Below are 13,858 nucleotides of genomic sequence, written 5' to 3' on the forward strand. Positions count from 1 at the left end.
AGGAACGCGCGTGCTCGTAAGGAGAGGCTGTTAATTAGGGCCCTCGGGGCGCGCCCCCAATGGGGCATGCGGGCGAGGAACAGTTACACATTGTGCACTGCCTGCCCTTCGTCCCACGGGCATTTATTGAGCGCCCACTATATGCCAGGCACTGCGCTGGATGTTGCTACTTAAGCGAGAACCACCAATGCAGCCCAGCAGGGAAGTCCTGATCGCCAAGGGGCGGGTTTCTTTGGCCCGTCGCGGTGTCCCCCACGCCTAACACACTGCCCGGCACGTAAGTGCGGGTCGAATGGCGTAGGGGAAACGGACTGATCTCAGTCCTTCGGCGTACGGTTGTCCCGCGGCCAGTGTGACGCTGCAGGGAGAGGAACAGCCGGCAGGGCCGGTAGAGGGCGCTGTGGGAGCGCCCGGGGACAGGGTGGGGCGGGGCGAGGCGAGGTTGTGGCGCGCACCTTCCCACCGGCCCCGCAGATGGCGGCCCCGGGCACCGGGCCCGGGCCCGGGCCACCCCCGGGGCTGGAGGCGGCCCTACAGAAGCTCGCGCTGCGGCGGAAGAAGGTGCTGAGCGCCGAGGAGATGGAGCTGTACGAGCTGGCGCAGGCGGCGGGCGGCGCCATGGATCCCGACGTGTTCAAGTGAGCGGGCGCGGGTGGGGGCTGCGCGCTCGTGCGACCCCAAGACAACCCCGCTCTCAGCCCCCGCCCGGCCACTGATCTATATGGAAGAGCCTCCTGTCCCTGTCGGGACCCCCTGGGGGCCCAGAGTAGAGTCGGGGCCTTGAGGGAGGTAGCCCTGGACCCAGCGCCAGTCTGGTAGCTATGCCCGGCCCGTTCTCTCCCGAGCGGACGGCCCGCGTCCAGTAGCGCTCACTGCCTCACCGCGTCTGTTTTCACCAGGATCCTGGTGGACCTGCTGAAGCTGAACGTCGCTCCCCTCGCAGTCTTCCAGATGCTCAAGTCCATGTGTGCCGGGCAGAGGCTGGCGAGCGAGCCCCAGGACCCTGCTGCAGTATCCCTGCCCACATCGACCGTACTAGAGACCCGAGGTCAGAGCTGGGGTGCTCTCTGCCCCTGTGGCCCAGGCGGCGGGGTGGCAGGGGCCAGAAGGTGGGCAGTGCCCGGTACAACACAGGCTAAACCCTCAATGGTCAGGCCTTTCTGTAGGTCTTCTCCCATGACCCACTGGGTCCATACAAGGGCTCTCCCCTTTGGTGCAGTCCCCAGCTTTGGCTTCAATGCTAGCCTTGAGAGAGCATGTCTAGATCAGGTGGGGGCAGAAAGGGTGCCCCAACGAGGCCCAAGCAGGCTAGGCCTCATCTGGGACTTTTGCCGTCCCATTTTCTTCTTACCTCATAACTCATGCCTTCATACCACAAATACAGGGACAAGACTGCTTTGGTTCCTGTGGTCATAGTGTGTACAGTCTCCAGGGAAGTGTTCAGGGAGTGGGCAGGCAGAGAGGCCTTCCTACAACCCCCTCCCCTGAACCCCCCCCACCCAGCTCCAAATCCTGCCCAGGAGTCTGGCCCTCTGAGCTTTTGTCGGATTGCTGGACAGGAGTCAGTGTGGCAGTCGTGGCTGCCCTAGACACTCAGGGTGCAGAGGCTTGAGTGGCAGAGCACTGGGCTCAGGCTCAAGGGGCCTCCTCACTCTGAAGGGTTATGAACAGGTACTGGCAATGAGGATGTCATAGCAGAGCTCCCTGTGTGTCACTTCTGCTCCTGATGACTGTCAGAAACCCTCTGAGATGCAGCAGAACCTCCTGGGCCGGCTCCTTGGCCACAACACTCAGGCATTTACAGACATCCTGAGAAGCAGCTGACATTGGAGTGGAGGGCAGGCTGGCTCCTTTGGGTGGGAGTGCCAGGGCCCTAGGCACTCACCCCCCCTTTCCCAAGAGGCCCTGGCCTCCTCACTGACCCATGCTCCATCTGCTCTTTTTGTGTCTTTCTCTGACCTGCAGAGGCCTCCTTTCTCTCTGCCAAGAACTGTAGCCCCCCTGCAAGGCCTTCCTTTTCCTCGGCCCTGCGGCCTGCAGCCTCTCCGGTTCTGCACCACAGCCCAGCTGCCACGCACTCGCCTCTCTCTCCGGCCCCCCCTGGTTCCCTCCGGTTCTCTTGCTGCCTGTTCTCTCCTTTTGCAGGTTGCATTTACTGGTTTATCTCTGGGGGTTGGTGTGCTCTCTTGTTTCCATGAAAACTGCTGTGGCCCAAGAAAGCCAGAACAGCTTTTAGCTGCAAGGGCAGGATCCTACTGCCACGCAGCTTAGAGACTGAGGACATGATTTCATGGTTTAGTAAGAGACAACCTGCAGTATTTCTAGAATGGGACCAACACCCCCTACCCCCCAGAGTCTAACTCTGCTGGGTAAGACTTGCGCTCTATAGAGGTGCCCCTGCACCAGAGGAGGACAGGAGGCCGAGGGGCAGGGAAGAGGCATGTTGGGCATGCTGTGAACAGCAAAGCCTTAGGTGTGAGAAACACCTTGGTCTTTTAGATGCTGTCATGTACATGGATGGACAGGCTGGAGGCAAAACCATTATTCTCCTTTCTGCCTGGTTCCTGAGATGGGGATACCTTCCAGGCATTGCCAGGTGTGATGAGGCTGGGGGCCCAGTGCCAGGGGTGTGTGAGGCCCTGAGATCCTACAGGTGCTCTGGCTTTGCACTTTTACACACCCCTCCCCACATCCCCCACTTTGCCATTCCAGGTGCCACCTGAGCTTGGGCCAGAGAGGGGTAGGGAAAAGCTGAGACATGGGTCAGATAGGGGTGGGTGGACTACAGGCTGAGTTGAGGAATTGATGGGTGAGTTTCCAGAGGGAGGAAGAAACTGGGAACAGCCCTCCTCACTCAAGAAGGTGGTACCACTAACTCAGTGACTGGGTACCAGGCCATCTTGCAGTGCTGAGGGCACAGTGGGGCTGCAGGGTGGACACGCTCTCAGTCCAGTGAGGGAGATGGCTAGAAAAGTGACAGAGACAGAAATGGGAGCAGCAGGGGTTAAGCAGACTGAGGGGCAGGGCCCTCTGTGTGAGCTGCAGAGCCCTGTGAGGTGGGGTGGTAGAAAGGGGGCTGAGAGAAGAAAGGTGAGGCAGAGATGCATGGTGTGTGTCCAGGCCATTGGTGGGAGCTGGGCCTGAGCTGGAGGGTGGGGGGAGAGAGGAGGGTGGAGAGTCAAGAGGTGTGCCCTGGGCATGGCGCTGGGAGCACTGGCATAGAGGGTTTGGGAAGACCAGAGGAATCCCTGAGGGAGGTGGGGATAGGAGTGGAGCGCTGGGGCCCCACAGGGTCATTTTCTCCTTGAGTGCTCAGGCCTTTGGTCCTACTAGGCTGCTGGCCAGCAGCCAGGATGTGGGGACAGGGAGCCCCTGAGGAGATGTGTGGTGTGGGTAGATGGGGGGGGGGGAGGTTGTTGATGGGGAGAGTTGGAGGGAGCAGGGCAGTCAAGGGGCAATGCCAGGACTGTGCTACAGCTGAGGCAGAGGCCACCACACAAGACAGATCTCTGAGGCCACATGTCACAGCCTCTGTTCACACAGATCTTCCAGCTGCCTCATTAATCTCCACCTCAGGATCTGGGATAGAGAAGATAAGAGTTGTCAGAGTGACCCTGCTGTGGGGACCATGGTGGCCGAGGAAGACAATGGGGGTTTGGGACTATTGGGGCCAAACAGCCTTACGTTTCCCACAGAATTGGAGTGTAGAGTTGCTCCAGGCCATGGGTCTGCCTCTTTTGGCAGAAAAAGGGGAAACAAGACCCCCAAAAGCACAGAGGGGTAATTTTTGTCACAGGGAGGATGTGGAGTCACTGAGGAAAATTTTAATTGAGTGTTGTTTGTTGAAGTTCAAGGACACTAAGTTTTAAAAAGTTGTCCATCCAGAACGTGTAAGGTGAAGTTTGGTGTGGAGCCATGAGCCTCTCGTGGAGCTGCACTGTCCAATAGGGAAACCACAGCCCCAGGGTGGCTGGTGCTCTTGAGAGGCCCTGAGGATATAAGTACACCACAGGCCCAGATGCCGAAGAATTGGCCCAGAAAGGGAATGTGACACCTCACAAATAATTTATATATTGAGTATGTGTTAAAATGATAATATATTGGATATTTTTGGTTAATTAAAATATATTAATTTCCTATTTATTTTTACTTTTTAATGTGGCTACTAGGAAATTTAAAATTATATGGAGGGCTTACATTATATTTCTGTTGGACGGCGCTGCTCCAGAACATTGACAGTAACACTTTCCTGAAACACCTCATCAGTGCTGTGTGCCATTCGGGGAGGGGTCTTGCAAGGGCAAACACCCCCCAAGAAGCATAGGCTAAGTTAAGGGTTAAAAGTGCACGTGTGCGCATTCATGTGGTATGTCAATCTTTGTCATTGTTTGTATGTGTTCTGGAAGCACTGATTAAGCCCCTACTGTGTGCTCAACCAGAGAGGGCAGCAGAACTAGCTGGTGGATGCAGACCTTTCTCTGACTCTCTAGCAACGGCCAGTGGCCTTGAATACATTGGGTGACCTGCGGTGCTGCCTTGCCAGGGTGTAGTGCACTCCTGGAGCAGGGCTATAGTGCTTTTTTCCCCTCTCCTCATTTCTCACTCACCTGTCCTCCCTACACAATCCGTTCTTTTCCTTCCTTACACAACAGGCACTCAAGTGCATGCTCAGGGCCAGTCACTAATATTTTGCCTTGGTGGCGCCACTGGTCGATTCCACCACTAGGGGGCACTGTGATCACAAAGGAGAAAGACCTCTCTTGGGGACCAGTAGCTCCTGCTCGATTTTTTATAAATCCTCTTTCCTAACCAGCTCTGCTGGCAGAGCTTGCAGGGAATAGTGAGTGGGACTTAAATTGGCCACACCAAAGGTAAATGACACAGGGTCCCACCGGGTCTGGCCATCTCCCCAGCTTCGGGGGCTTCCCACATCACGGGAACAATTGGCTGGTGTGTTTTGGGAGTTTGCTTCATTAGGGGGTCACAAAACCCTGAGTAGACACAAGCTGGTTTTAGGGATAGGAGGAACACGGACTTTTGAAGACAGTAAGTCAGACCACTTTTTAATATTCAGTGATGTCGTCTGTCCTTGTGCCCTCAGGAACCAGGCATATCCCCACCCCTCCCCAGCCTGTGGTCATCCTTGGCTCAACCCCACCCTCCATTCCATGTGACCAGCTCCAAAAAGTCCCGTGCTGGGTCCCCTGGGAGGGCATGGCTGAGCCTAAGCCTGAGCCCAGCTGAATGCAGCAGGTCTTCCCACTTCAGGCCCCGCAGACCACCCTCCTCCACCCTCACCCTCCAGCTCCTCAAAGAGGCCTGAATGGGTCGCCCCACCCACCCCAGGAGCACAGGGTTCCTGAGGGTTCCACGAATTGCACAGAGCTGGATAAATGGTCTTTCATTGTTAGATGGTTTTAACACCTTCTGTGACTCAAAGTCATGGTAGTGTCATTTCCAGGGTTTAGGGCCTTGTCAGATTTAGAGAAACATTTGCCCTTTTCTATTTTGCTGTCATCCTCAAGATTCAGAAGGACCCTTGTCATTACACTGGGGGGAAGGGGGAACTCGTGTAACAGGCTGAAGAGAAGCTGGCTTAAAAGTCAGGCCCACCTGAGACCTACCCTGTCACTTGCTGGGGGTGAGCTGGGCCTGAGCTGTATTTCTGAGTCCTTCAGCTAATGCCCCTTGTCGAGAGTTTGTGGGATGCCCAGGAACCCAGGGTTAGGATCCCTAACCCTGATGCTACGAGACCTAATTCCGCATGGCCCAGCCTGGGGAGGTGCTGTGGCCTCAGAGTTGGACACTAGCATGTTAGGAGATGCTGCAGGTTGGCGGGGCTCATGCACTCACAGGGATCCTTGCCCACTGACCAGAATATTGGCATTTGTACCAAAGAAAATGTGGATGACAGTTCTCTGTGTTTTTTGTGAATCACTGGCCTTGTCCAATTTTAAGGCAGGCTGAGTTGACCCAGCTTTAGCCCACAACATGTTCCTGTCTGTTCCCCCTCGGCTCTAGGTAACCTGTTATTACATCTCCGTCAGATCAAGTGCACATGAGCACTTGAATGTGAAGTCCAGGGAGGTGAGGCAGGGGAATGAACTGCCTGGGTTCCAGGCAAGGCACCGCTGTAACCCTTCCCACTACGCCAGGCAGCAAAGATCCCGCTCGCTGAGGAAAAACATTCCAGAAATTCTCTTAAGAAGGGCAGTCATATCCCTTCAGGAATCCTGGGAAGGACTTAGTTTTAAGTATTAGAGAGCATAGAAAGTGAGGATGTCCTACAGGAGCCAGGGCCTGTAGAGTCTCAAATGCAGGTGCCTCAGCTTGTTCAAGGTGACAAATGATGAAACAGAAATGATTTAAGAGGTCCCTAAGAAACTTTGTTCTCTCTTTCCTCCAAGAATTCACAATTTCCCTGAGGCAGGCTATTTGACTGTGAACCCTGAGGGAGGCTGGGAGTCAAGCAAGGGACACATATCCTGGTCAGAGCCCACAGAGCAGACCCTGGCCGAGGCTGGCCTAAAAGGGAGGAACTGTGAACCAGGGTGTGAGCCTGTTCACCAGTACATATTGTCCCCTGGGGGGTCCTCTTAGTCTTGCTGATGCTGTCAACACCCTGAGCCCAGGGAAGTCACTCATTTAAAATAAAGCTCTAGTCCAGGTATGGTAACGTCTTCACAAAAAAAGAGAAATAAGCAAATTACAAAACACGAAATAGACCAGTAGTCTCCATCTGAGTGTGACTACCCAGGGGTCAGAGCAGGTCTTGAGCAGTCAGGCCTCTGCAGGAGCCCAACCACGGGATCTGGGAGTGAACCTGAGAGCAAGAGGCTTGACCACTGAATGTTTGCAGAATAGAGGGAGGTAGGAAAATCTGTGAGAAAAAGCTTCCAAGATCCAGATCAAAAAGCCTGACTTCGTCACCTGCTGATGGCTCCCGTGGTTTTTATCAGTCTGATGGACTCAGCCGTGGGTAATCCAGAGGAGAGTGCCTGGGGGCAGTGAGACAGCAGCCCTGCTGGTAGTGAGCCCTCCTGTGCTGCTGGCAGCTTTAGCTGACCCCGTACGCTTCCCAGGGCAGGAGTCAGTGCTGAGCTTCCCTTCCCCTAAATTGACCATTGACACTTTTCTCCCCACTCCTGGCACGACTTCCATCCTAGGACACCTTTGAGGGCCTCCTGCACTCTGCCAAGGACTGGTCTTGCCCAATTCCAGGTAGTCTTCAGAATCCTGGGCTGACATAGGGTCCCCGGTGGAAAGGACTGTGACAGAAACGTACTAGATGTAAATGTTGCTCAAGGAACACAAATAGAGATGCACTGTGCTTGTGGAGTTTGCCCTGGTTCTTAATGATTGTTTTCTGTGTCTGCACAGGGAGAAACAAAGGCAGCACTGCTCTTGGTGGAGGCCCAGCCCTGGCAGAACGAAGCTGCCGGGAAGGATCCAGCCAGAGGATGCCCCGACAGCCCAGTGCTACCAGGCTGCCCAAGGGGGGCGGGCCAGGGAAGAGCCCCACCCGGAGCAGTACCTGAGCCAAACAGAGACTTGCCACCCCCACCTGCTGTGGGCTCCACGGCCTCCTAACAGAGGTCATGTATTATTTCCTCCAGTTGGTAATAAACCTTTTTGAAAAACTGAGGGTCCATTCAAGATGTTTTCTGTCATCTTTTGACTATACTAAGGCACAGATATTTAGAATTTGTGTGCGTGCTGATCCTGGAGCTGCTACCACTCAATTAACCAAGTGACTGAAACCAGTGCCTTCGTCCTCCTGGGCCTCAGTCTCAGTCTCAGAGAAAAGGTCCATATTATTAGGTCTTTTACTAACAGAATTCAACGCATTTTGCTCGAAGTGAAAGGAGGGACTCTGAGACCATTCCCAGGGTGCTCAGGTGCAGTGGTGGCAGGGGGTTGAGCACGGAGGGGGGAACATTGTCAAGTTACCACAGACAGGACAAAGTTGAATTGTACAGAGCTTCTAACCTTCTGTTAGAAGCCAATAAAACCCATCACCCCCAAAATGCCCTGACCTTACACATCTGACCCAGAGTTTTAGGGATTCTGTGGGTATCCCCACCCCTTCCATGGACTTCAGATTCTAAAACTCCAGTTCCAAGCTTTTGTACTTTAGTGTATGTGTCTCATCAGTGGACAAGCCTGAAAAATGGCAAATTCAATTGAAAAACCTAACTCAATTTTCCAAGAATGTAGTAAATGTTAATGCTTTGAAATCTTGGATTGGAAATACTGTTTCCCCTGGGGTCATGCCATGTAAGCAGTAGCTCCTTACAGGTGTGGGTAGTGTTGCACCTACCCCAAAGCACAGCACCGTGTAGCCCAGACCAGCCTTCCACACAAGGCTGCAGGCTTTGGGGTCCTATCCACTCCTGGGGGCAGACGAGTGTCTCCCAGTCGAGCACCACAGCAGACAGGGTAGATATAGAAACTTTAATAGCAAACAACTTGAAACCAGTCAAGCTGAGGGGTGGCAGGAGAGAGCAGAAGAGAGGTACACTTGCCAGCCGGACTCTCCCATTCAGTATTCTTCCCCTTCTTCAGCCTCTGCTTCCACGGAATCCACACCCACCCCTTCATAATCTTTCTCCAGAGCTGCCAGGTCCTCCCGGGCCTCAGAGAACTCCCCTTCCTCCATGCCCTCCCCCACATACCAGTGCACAAAGGCTCGCTTAGCATACATGAGATCAAACTTATGGTCCAGGCGGGCCCAGGCCTTGGCGATGGCGGTGGTATTGCTCAGCATGCACACAGCCCGCTGCACCTTGGCCAGGTCTCCCCCAGGGACGACGGTGGGGGGCTGGTAGTTGATGCCCACCTGCTAGAGAAGAGTCATAAAGCACTGTGTGAAGCTTCTGTTGAATCCAGAAATGGTGGCTGCTTTCCCAGAAATGGAAGGCGTGCAGGTGCCCTCTGGTGACCTGGCAGAAAGCTTGGTTCAATCTGCAGTCTCTGAGCCCCTTTTTGTGCCAGGCTAGGTTCCAGGAAAGCAGGGTGATGGTTTCCAGACAAGGAAAGACAAGTGGCCAGAGCCGGCCACTTTGGCTCAGTCCCAAGCTGCTTGAAGGGCTTTGTCACAGCAACTGTGACATGTGATAGACACCCTGGTGATTAAAATGTCTTCCTTCTGAAGGACACTGCCCTGGATTCTTCATAGGTTACTTTCTCCATAGGCTTCAACAAGAAGGGAATTGATCTCTAGCAGAAGCCTTTTCCACCCAGTACACGTGTCGTTGTATTGCAAGGGAAGGTCATACCCCCTGCAATCAGTGTGTGCATAGCAGGGTGACAGGTACACTGCCAGAGGACCTAGGACCAGTGCTCGGACTACAACAGCAGGTGGTCTGTGTGTGTGCTAAGTAGGAGGAGGGGTGACATTCCAGAGCTCAAAGGGGTTGGCATTCCAGGCTTCAGGAGAGAGAAGACCAGAGGTTTTGGCAGAACACAGGGTCAGCTAGAGTTAGGGTCAGCAAACTTTGTCTATAAAGAGTGAGATAGTACATATTCTATGCTGGATGGGCCATGCAATCTGTCACAGCCACTCAATTATGTCTTAGCACAAAAGCAGCCACAACAATAGGCCACTGAATGGATCTATGTTCACGTTAAACTTCACATAATCAGGCATTGGTCCACCAACCATGCCGAGCCCTGAACTGGAGGAAGAGAGCCCAGTGTAGGAAGGCCTAGTTAAGAACCCAGCACAGGCCCCCGGGTGGCTCAGTTGGGTGGTGGCTCAGTCATCCTGTACACCAGAAGGTGGTGGGTTTGACTCCTCATCAGGGCACATACCAGGGGTTCAGTTTCGATCCCCGGTTGGGGTGCACACGGGAGGTAACCAACAGATGTTTCTCTCTCACATTGATTTTTTTCTCTCTCTCTCCTTCTCTCTAAAATCAATTTTAAAAACTAGGCCCTGAGAGGGCCCACATACTCCAGACAAGACCTTGGGTAGCGCCCAGGGTCCCAGCGCTACCGGGTCAGTAATGACACCCTCCTGCCCTGCTGCCACCCTGGCCTAACCCCCACTACATGGCCCCGCAGTACCATGGTGGTCACTGCCTAGCCTCATGCTGTGCTATCACCTCCACTCGGTCCAACTCCACGCGACCAACTGCCCGCCCTTCACGCAACGCACAGAGTCCTGATTGGCACACCGCCCACACAACTGCTGTTGGCTCTGACTCCTCTGGGGGGCAGGACCAAAAAGGAGTTAAATATAGAGAATATAGGAAAGAACTAAAGTAAATCAAAAACAAAAACAAAACAGCCCTGGCCGATGTGCAGTTGGTTGAGCATCGTGCTATGCACAGAGAGGTTGCTGGTTCAATTCCTGGTGCAAAGCACATGCCCAGTAGGGGTGCAGGAGGCAGATTGATGGTTCTCTCTCATCCATGTTTCTCCCTCTCTCCCCCCTTCCTCTCTCTCTCTCAATTAAAAAAAACCATATATATATATATATATACATATATATATATATATATATGTATGTATATATAGTATGTGTGTGTGTGTATGTATATATTGATTTCAGAGAGAGGGCAGCAGGGGGAGAGAGAGATAGAAACACCAATGATGAGAGAGTCATTGGGGATTGAGCCCGCAACCCGGGCATGTGCCCCGACTGGGAATCGAACCTCGATCTCCTGGATCCTAGGTCGATGCTCAACCGCTGAGCCACGCCCGGCTGGGTGACTTCCCTATTTAAATCAACCTTGCATTCATTCCTGGGGGAATTTACACTTGGTCCTTTTTATATGTTGCTGGATTCAGTTTGCTAGTATTTTCGTAAGGGATCTTGGCCTGTAGTTTTCTTTTCTTGTGATGTCTTTGTTGGGTTTGGCATCAGGGTAATCCTGGCCTTGTAGAGTATTCATCTTCCACCTGCCTGCTTCTTCTTCAGAGCTTTAGCTTCACCACATCTTCGTGGGTTTGCTCTGTGTGACTGCCTTGCTCAGTGGGGTCCCTGCACTTGTCCCAACCATTCACCATGCCATCCATGCTTGGCCTCATGTGTCCACTGTAGGTGCCTGTGAGAGGGGGTATGGTGAGAACCCTTCTCTGGCTGGCTGAAGTCATTGCTCCAAAACACTGCACACCAGCTCTCAGGTGGTCATTGGTAAGGCTTTAGGGGAGTTCCTGTATACAGAAACTGTGTCTCTGGTATATAAACTGCCCGTCTTTTGGCTTGAAATGCATTTGTCTAGACTTTTGTGAAGGCATTTCAGAACAAGGAACATCTGCCCTGTTATGTTTAGGCCACATGGGAGGATTAAGGGAGTTGTGATTCCTGCAGGAAGAGGGAGTCCAGCTGAGAAGTTCCTCAAGCAAATATCAGAAGGGACCAAGAGGGCTGGCCAAGGCACTGTTCCAAGTGGCACTATCTTGTCTACGAGTCCACTATCCTATCATACTATCAGCATCCCATTAAGCCAGACAGGCTATAGGTTACCCTAAAATTCTATTCCATAAACCTGGAAACATGTATAAAGTTCTGGGGAAAGAGGATATCTGTTTTGGTTTTGCTTTGCTTGAATGAATTGCCACCATTTTGCTGTGAACAAGCTAACATGTTGTCACACCAACTTTTTCACTTTCAATGAAGTGGGAAGAGCAGAAGGACAAAGACTCCTCAGCCCCAGGAATAAATAAGCCTGAGGGAAGGTTGTGATGGCCATGGGATGGGACAACAGGGACTGCCCATGGTGTGGGGACTGGCATGGACTAGGTTCTCAGGACATGGTACCTCTCACTGATTATCCATGAATGGGAGGCTGCTGTTGTGGTTCCCCAGGGTCCTCCAGGCCTACAAGGTACTTCTAGGCTAGGAAGGGCTGCCATTGGCATCTGAGGTGCCCTAGTGGATCTCCTGAGCTGTAGGCTGTCCCTAGGAGTCTGCTTGCCTCCTTTCAGGACATTGAATATAGCTACAGGCTCAGAACAGCCAGCACAAGTTCTGCCAATTCATAGAACACTCCCAAAAGCTATACGCTCACTCGCCAATGTATGAGGGTGGCTCCATTGCACAGGAGAAGTCAGGGATTTCCCGGGGCCACTGCAGCCCAGCCCTGCCCTTTCTCTCAGATCCCTCTGGTGCCCCTGACTCCAGCCCTGAGCAGCCTCCTCAACATCTGCCTCATGCTGAGGCTGACCTACCTGACCTGGCTTTGCTTCTCCATCTGCTGCTCACTGGCGAGTGTGGGCCAGGCTGGGACCAAGGAGGGCAAGGAGAGCAAAGGGCTGGGACCTGGCCCTCAGGCTTGCGCAGGACTCATGGTGTATTTTGGCTATAGTATCTGGCACAGCAAGGAGAACCAGCAGGAGCTGTAGCAGCTGGCTGCCACACACTACATGTTGTTCCCCAGCGGCAGCCTGGAGGAGATGGTGCAGGTCCTGCAGCCCCAAAGCCAGACACTGGCCCAGAAGCCCAGCTGCAAGGAGCATCCCTCCGGTCCATGAGGACAGCTGGGGGCCTGCCCACCCTCCTCCACCTCCCCAGGAGGCCAGAGGACCTGGGAGGCCCCTCTGCCTGGGGCAGCTCATGTTTGCAGGCCTGCCCATGCTCAGGGTTCCTCAGCGCCTTAGTTTCCAGGGCTCCCAGAGGATATGGTGTGTGCCTGCAGCCTACTCAGGGATGTCAAGGCACACGTGCCCGGGCACGAACACCTCTCAGGCACATGCCTGCATCATCTACACAGCTGCCCTGGGTGCAGACTGAGGCCATACCTGTTTCCAAATTCAGTCCCAGCTGTCACAGCTGGTGCTCATTTTCTCTCTCTGCCCACTCCCTCAAGGGCTTTTCGATAAATGCTTGCGAAGGTACATGGGTATGGTACATATGCTTAAGTATGGGTGCACAAGCGCCTGGGTCTGCTCCAAGCACCCTCCAGCCCACTTGATGGCTGTGATGCCCCAGGCCTTTCACAGTTCCCAGGCCCACTCTGCCCCTCCCCCACTGGTCTCCCCTAGACTGTGCTATGTCGACTACAGACATCTCCAACTCCCCCATTCCTGCCTGTAAGAACCACACAGGAGGTTGCTGGCTTTGGCAGGCTTTACTTCTTGACTTCCTGCAGTCATGTCATCGGCTTTCTCTGGGCCCCGAGGACAACCAGGTACAGTACATGTGACCCTGCTCCAATAACAAGGCCTCACACTGCTCTGGGGGTTGAGAGTCAGCAGGGACCTAAGGTTCTGCTGAGGTTCTGGGCGCCAGATGATTCCAGATGCTAACCCAGCCTGAGCCCCCTCCCAGCCCTCTCCAACTGGTCCATGTCACTCCATTGGCAAGTTGCTAGCACACCCCTGGTCACCGGGGAGCCATGAAGAAGCAGCCCCTCATCTCCCTGGGGTAAGTACTCCCAAGTCCCTGCCCCTTCCCTGGGACTAAGAGGATTTGACTCATGTAGCCCCCGTGCCTCCCCTTCTGACCGTGGATCTCCCAGACCTGGAGAAATTCTCCCATAGGCAGGACACAGACCCCAGATGGATTCCAGAGCCCAAACCAGGCCAACCTGCTGGGGCTTCTGTGTCCTTTGTTAGGGACATTCTTTCAGCCACTGGGCTTTACCTGGGGTCATAGTCAACAGGTTTTTAGTCATGACATTGGGAAGGACTAAATTTCAGATGTACATCTTCCCTACCCTCATGGCTCCCAGGAAGCCCAGTGAACAGGTTCCAGGGGTCTGGGCTTGAAGGTTCACCAAGGCAATATAGAAGGTCATAAAGACCCAGATGATCATAAACTGAGCAGGTCTAGGCCCAAGAGATGCCTGTGCCCTTGCCTAAGGTCCTGGTGGGTTGGATCATCTGCCCAACCCACTGCCCTTTTCATGGA

The 13,858-nt window shown here is 53.7% G+C and overlaps 1 protein-coding gene across 2 annotated transcripts; it reads left to right on the forward strand.

The window, feature by feature from the left end:
- Positions 1-474: 474 nt before the first annotated feature.
- Positions 475-7,644, forward strand: MZT2B (mitotic spindle organizing protein 2B). 2 transcript variants are annotated; one of them, XM_087828835.1, is made up of 4 exons: positions 475-638; positions 900-1,048; positions 1,966-2,145; positions 7,381-7,622. In XM_087828835.1, exons 1-4 carry the CDS (start codon positions 475-477, stop codon positions 7,536-7,538), a joined length of 651 nt encoding a protein of 216 aa, XP_087684961.1. In that variant the 3' UTR covers positions 7,539-7,622. The 2 variants fall into 2 exon arrangements, with proteins under 2 accessions (XP_087684961.1, XP_016059749.1); XM_016204263.2 differs by lacking the exon at positions 1,966-2,145 and having other exon boundaries at positions 7,381-7,644.
- The last annotated feature ends 6,214 nt before the right edge of the window (positions 7,645-13,858 follow it).

The sequence above is a fragment of the Miniopterus natalensis genome, chromosome 20, assembly GCF_054644295.1.
Source record: "Miniopterus natalensis isolate mMinNat1 chromosome 20, mMinNat1.hap1, whole genome shotgun sequence".
NCBI classification, from domain to species: Eukaryota; Metazoa; Chordata; class Mammalia; order Chiroptera; family Miniopteridae; genus Miniopterus; species Miniopterus natalensis.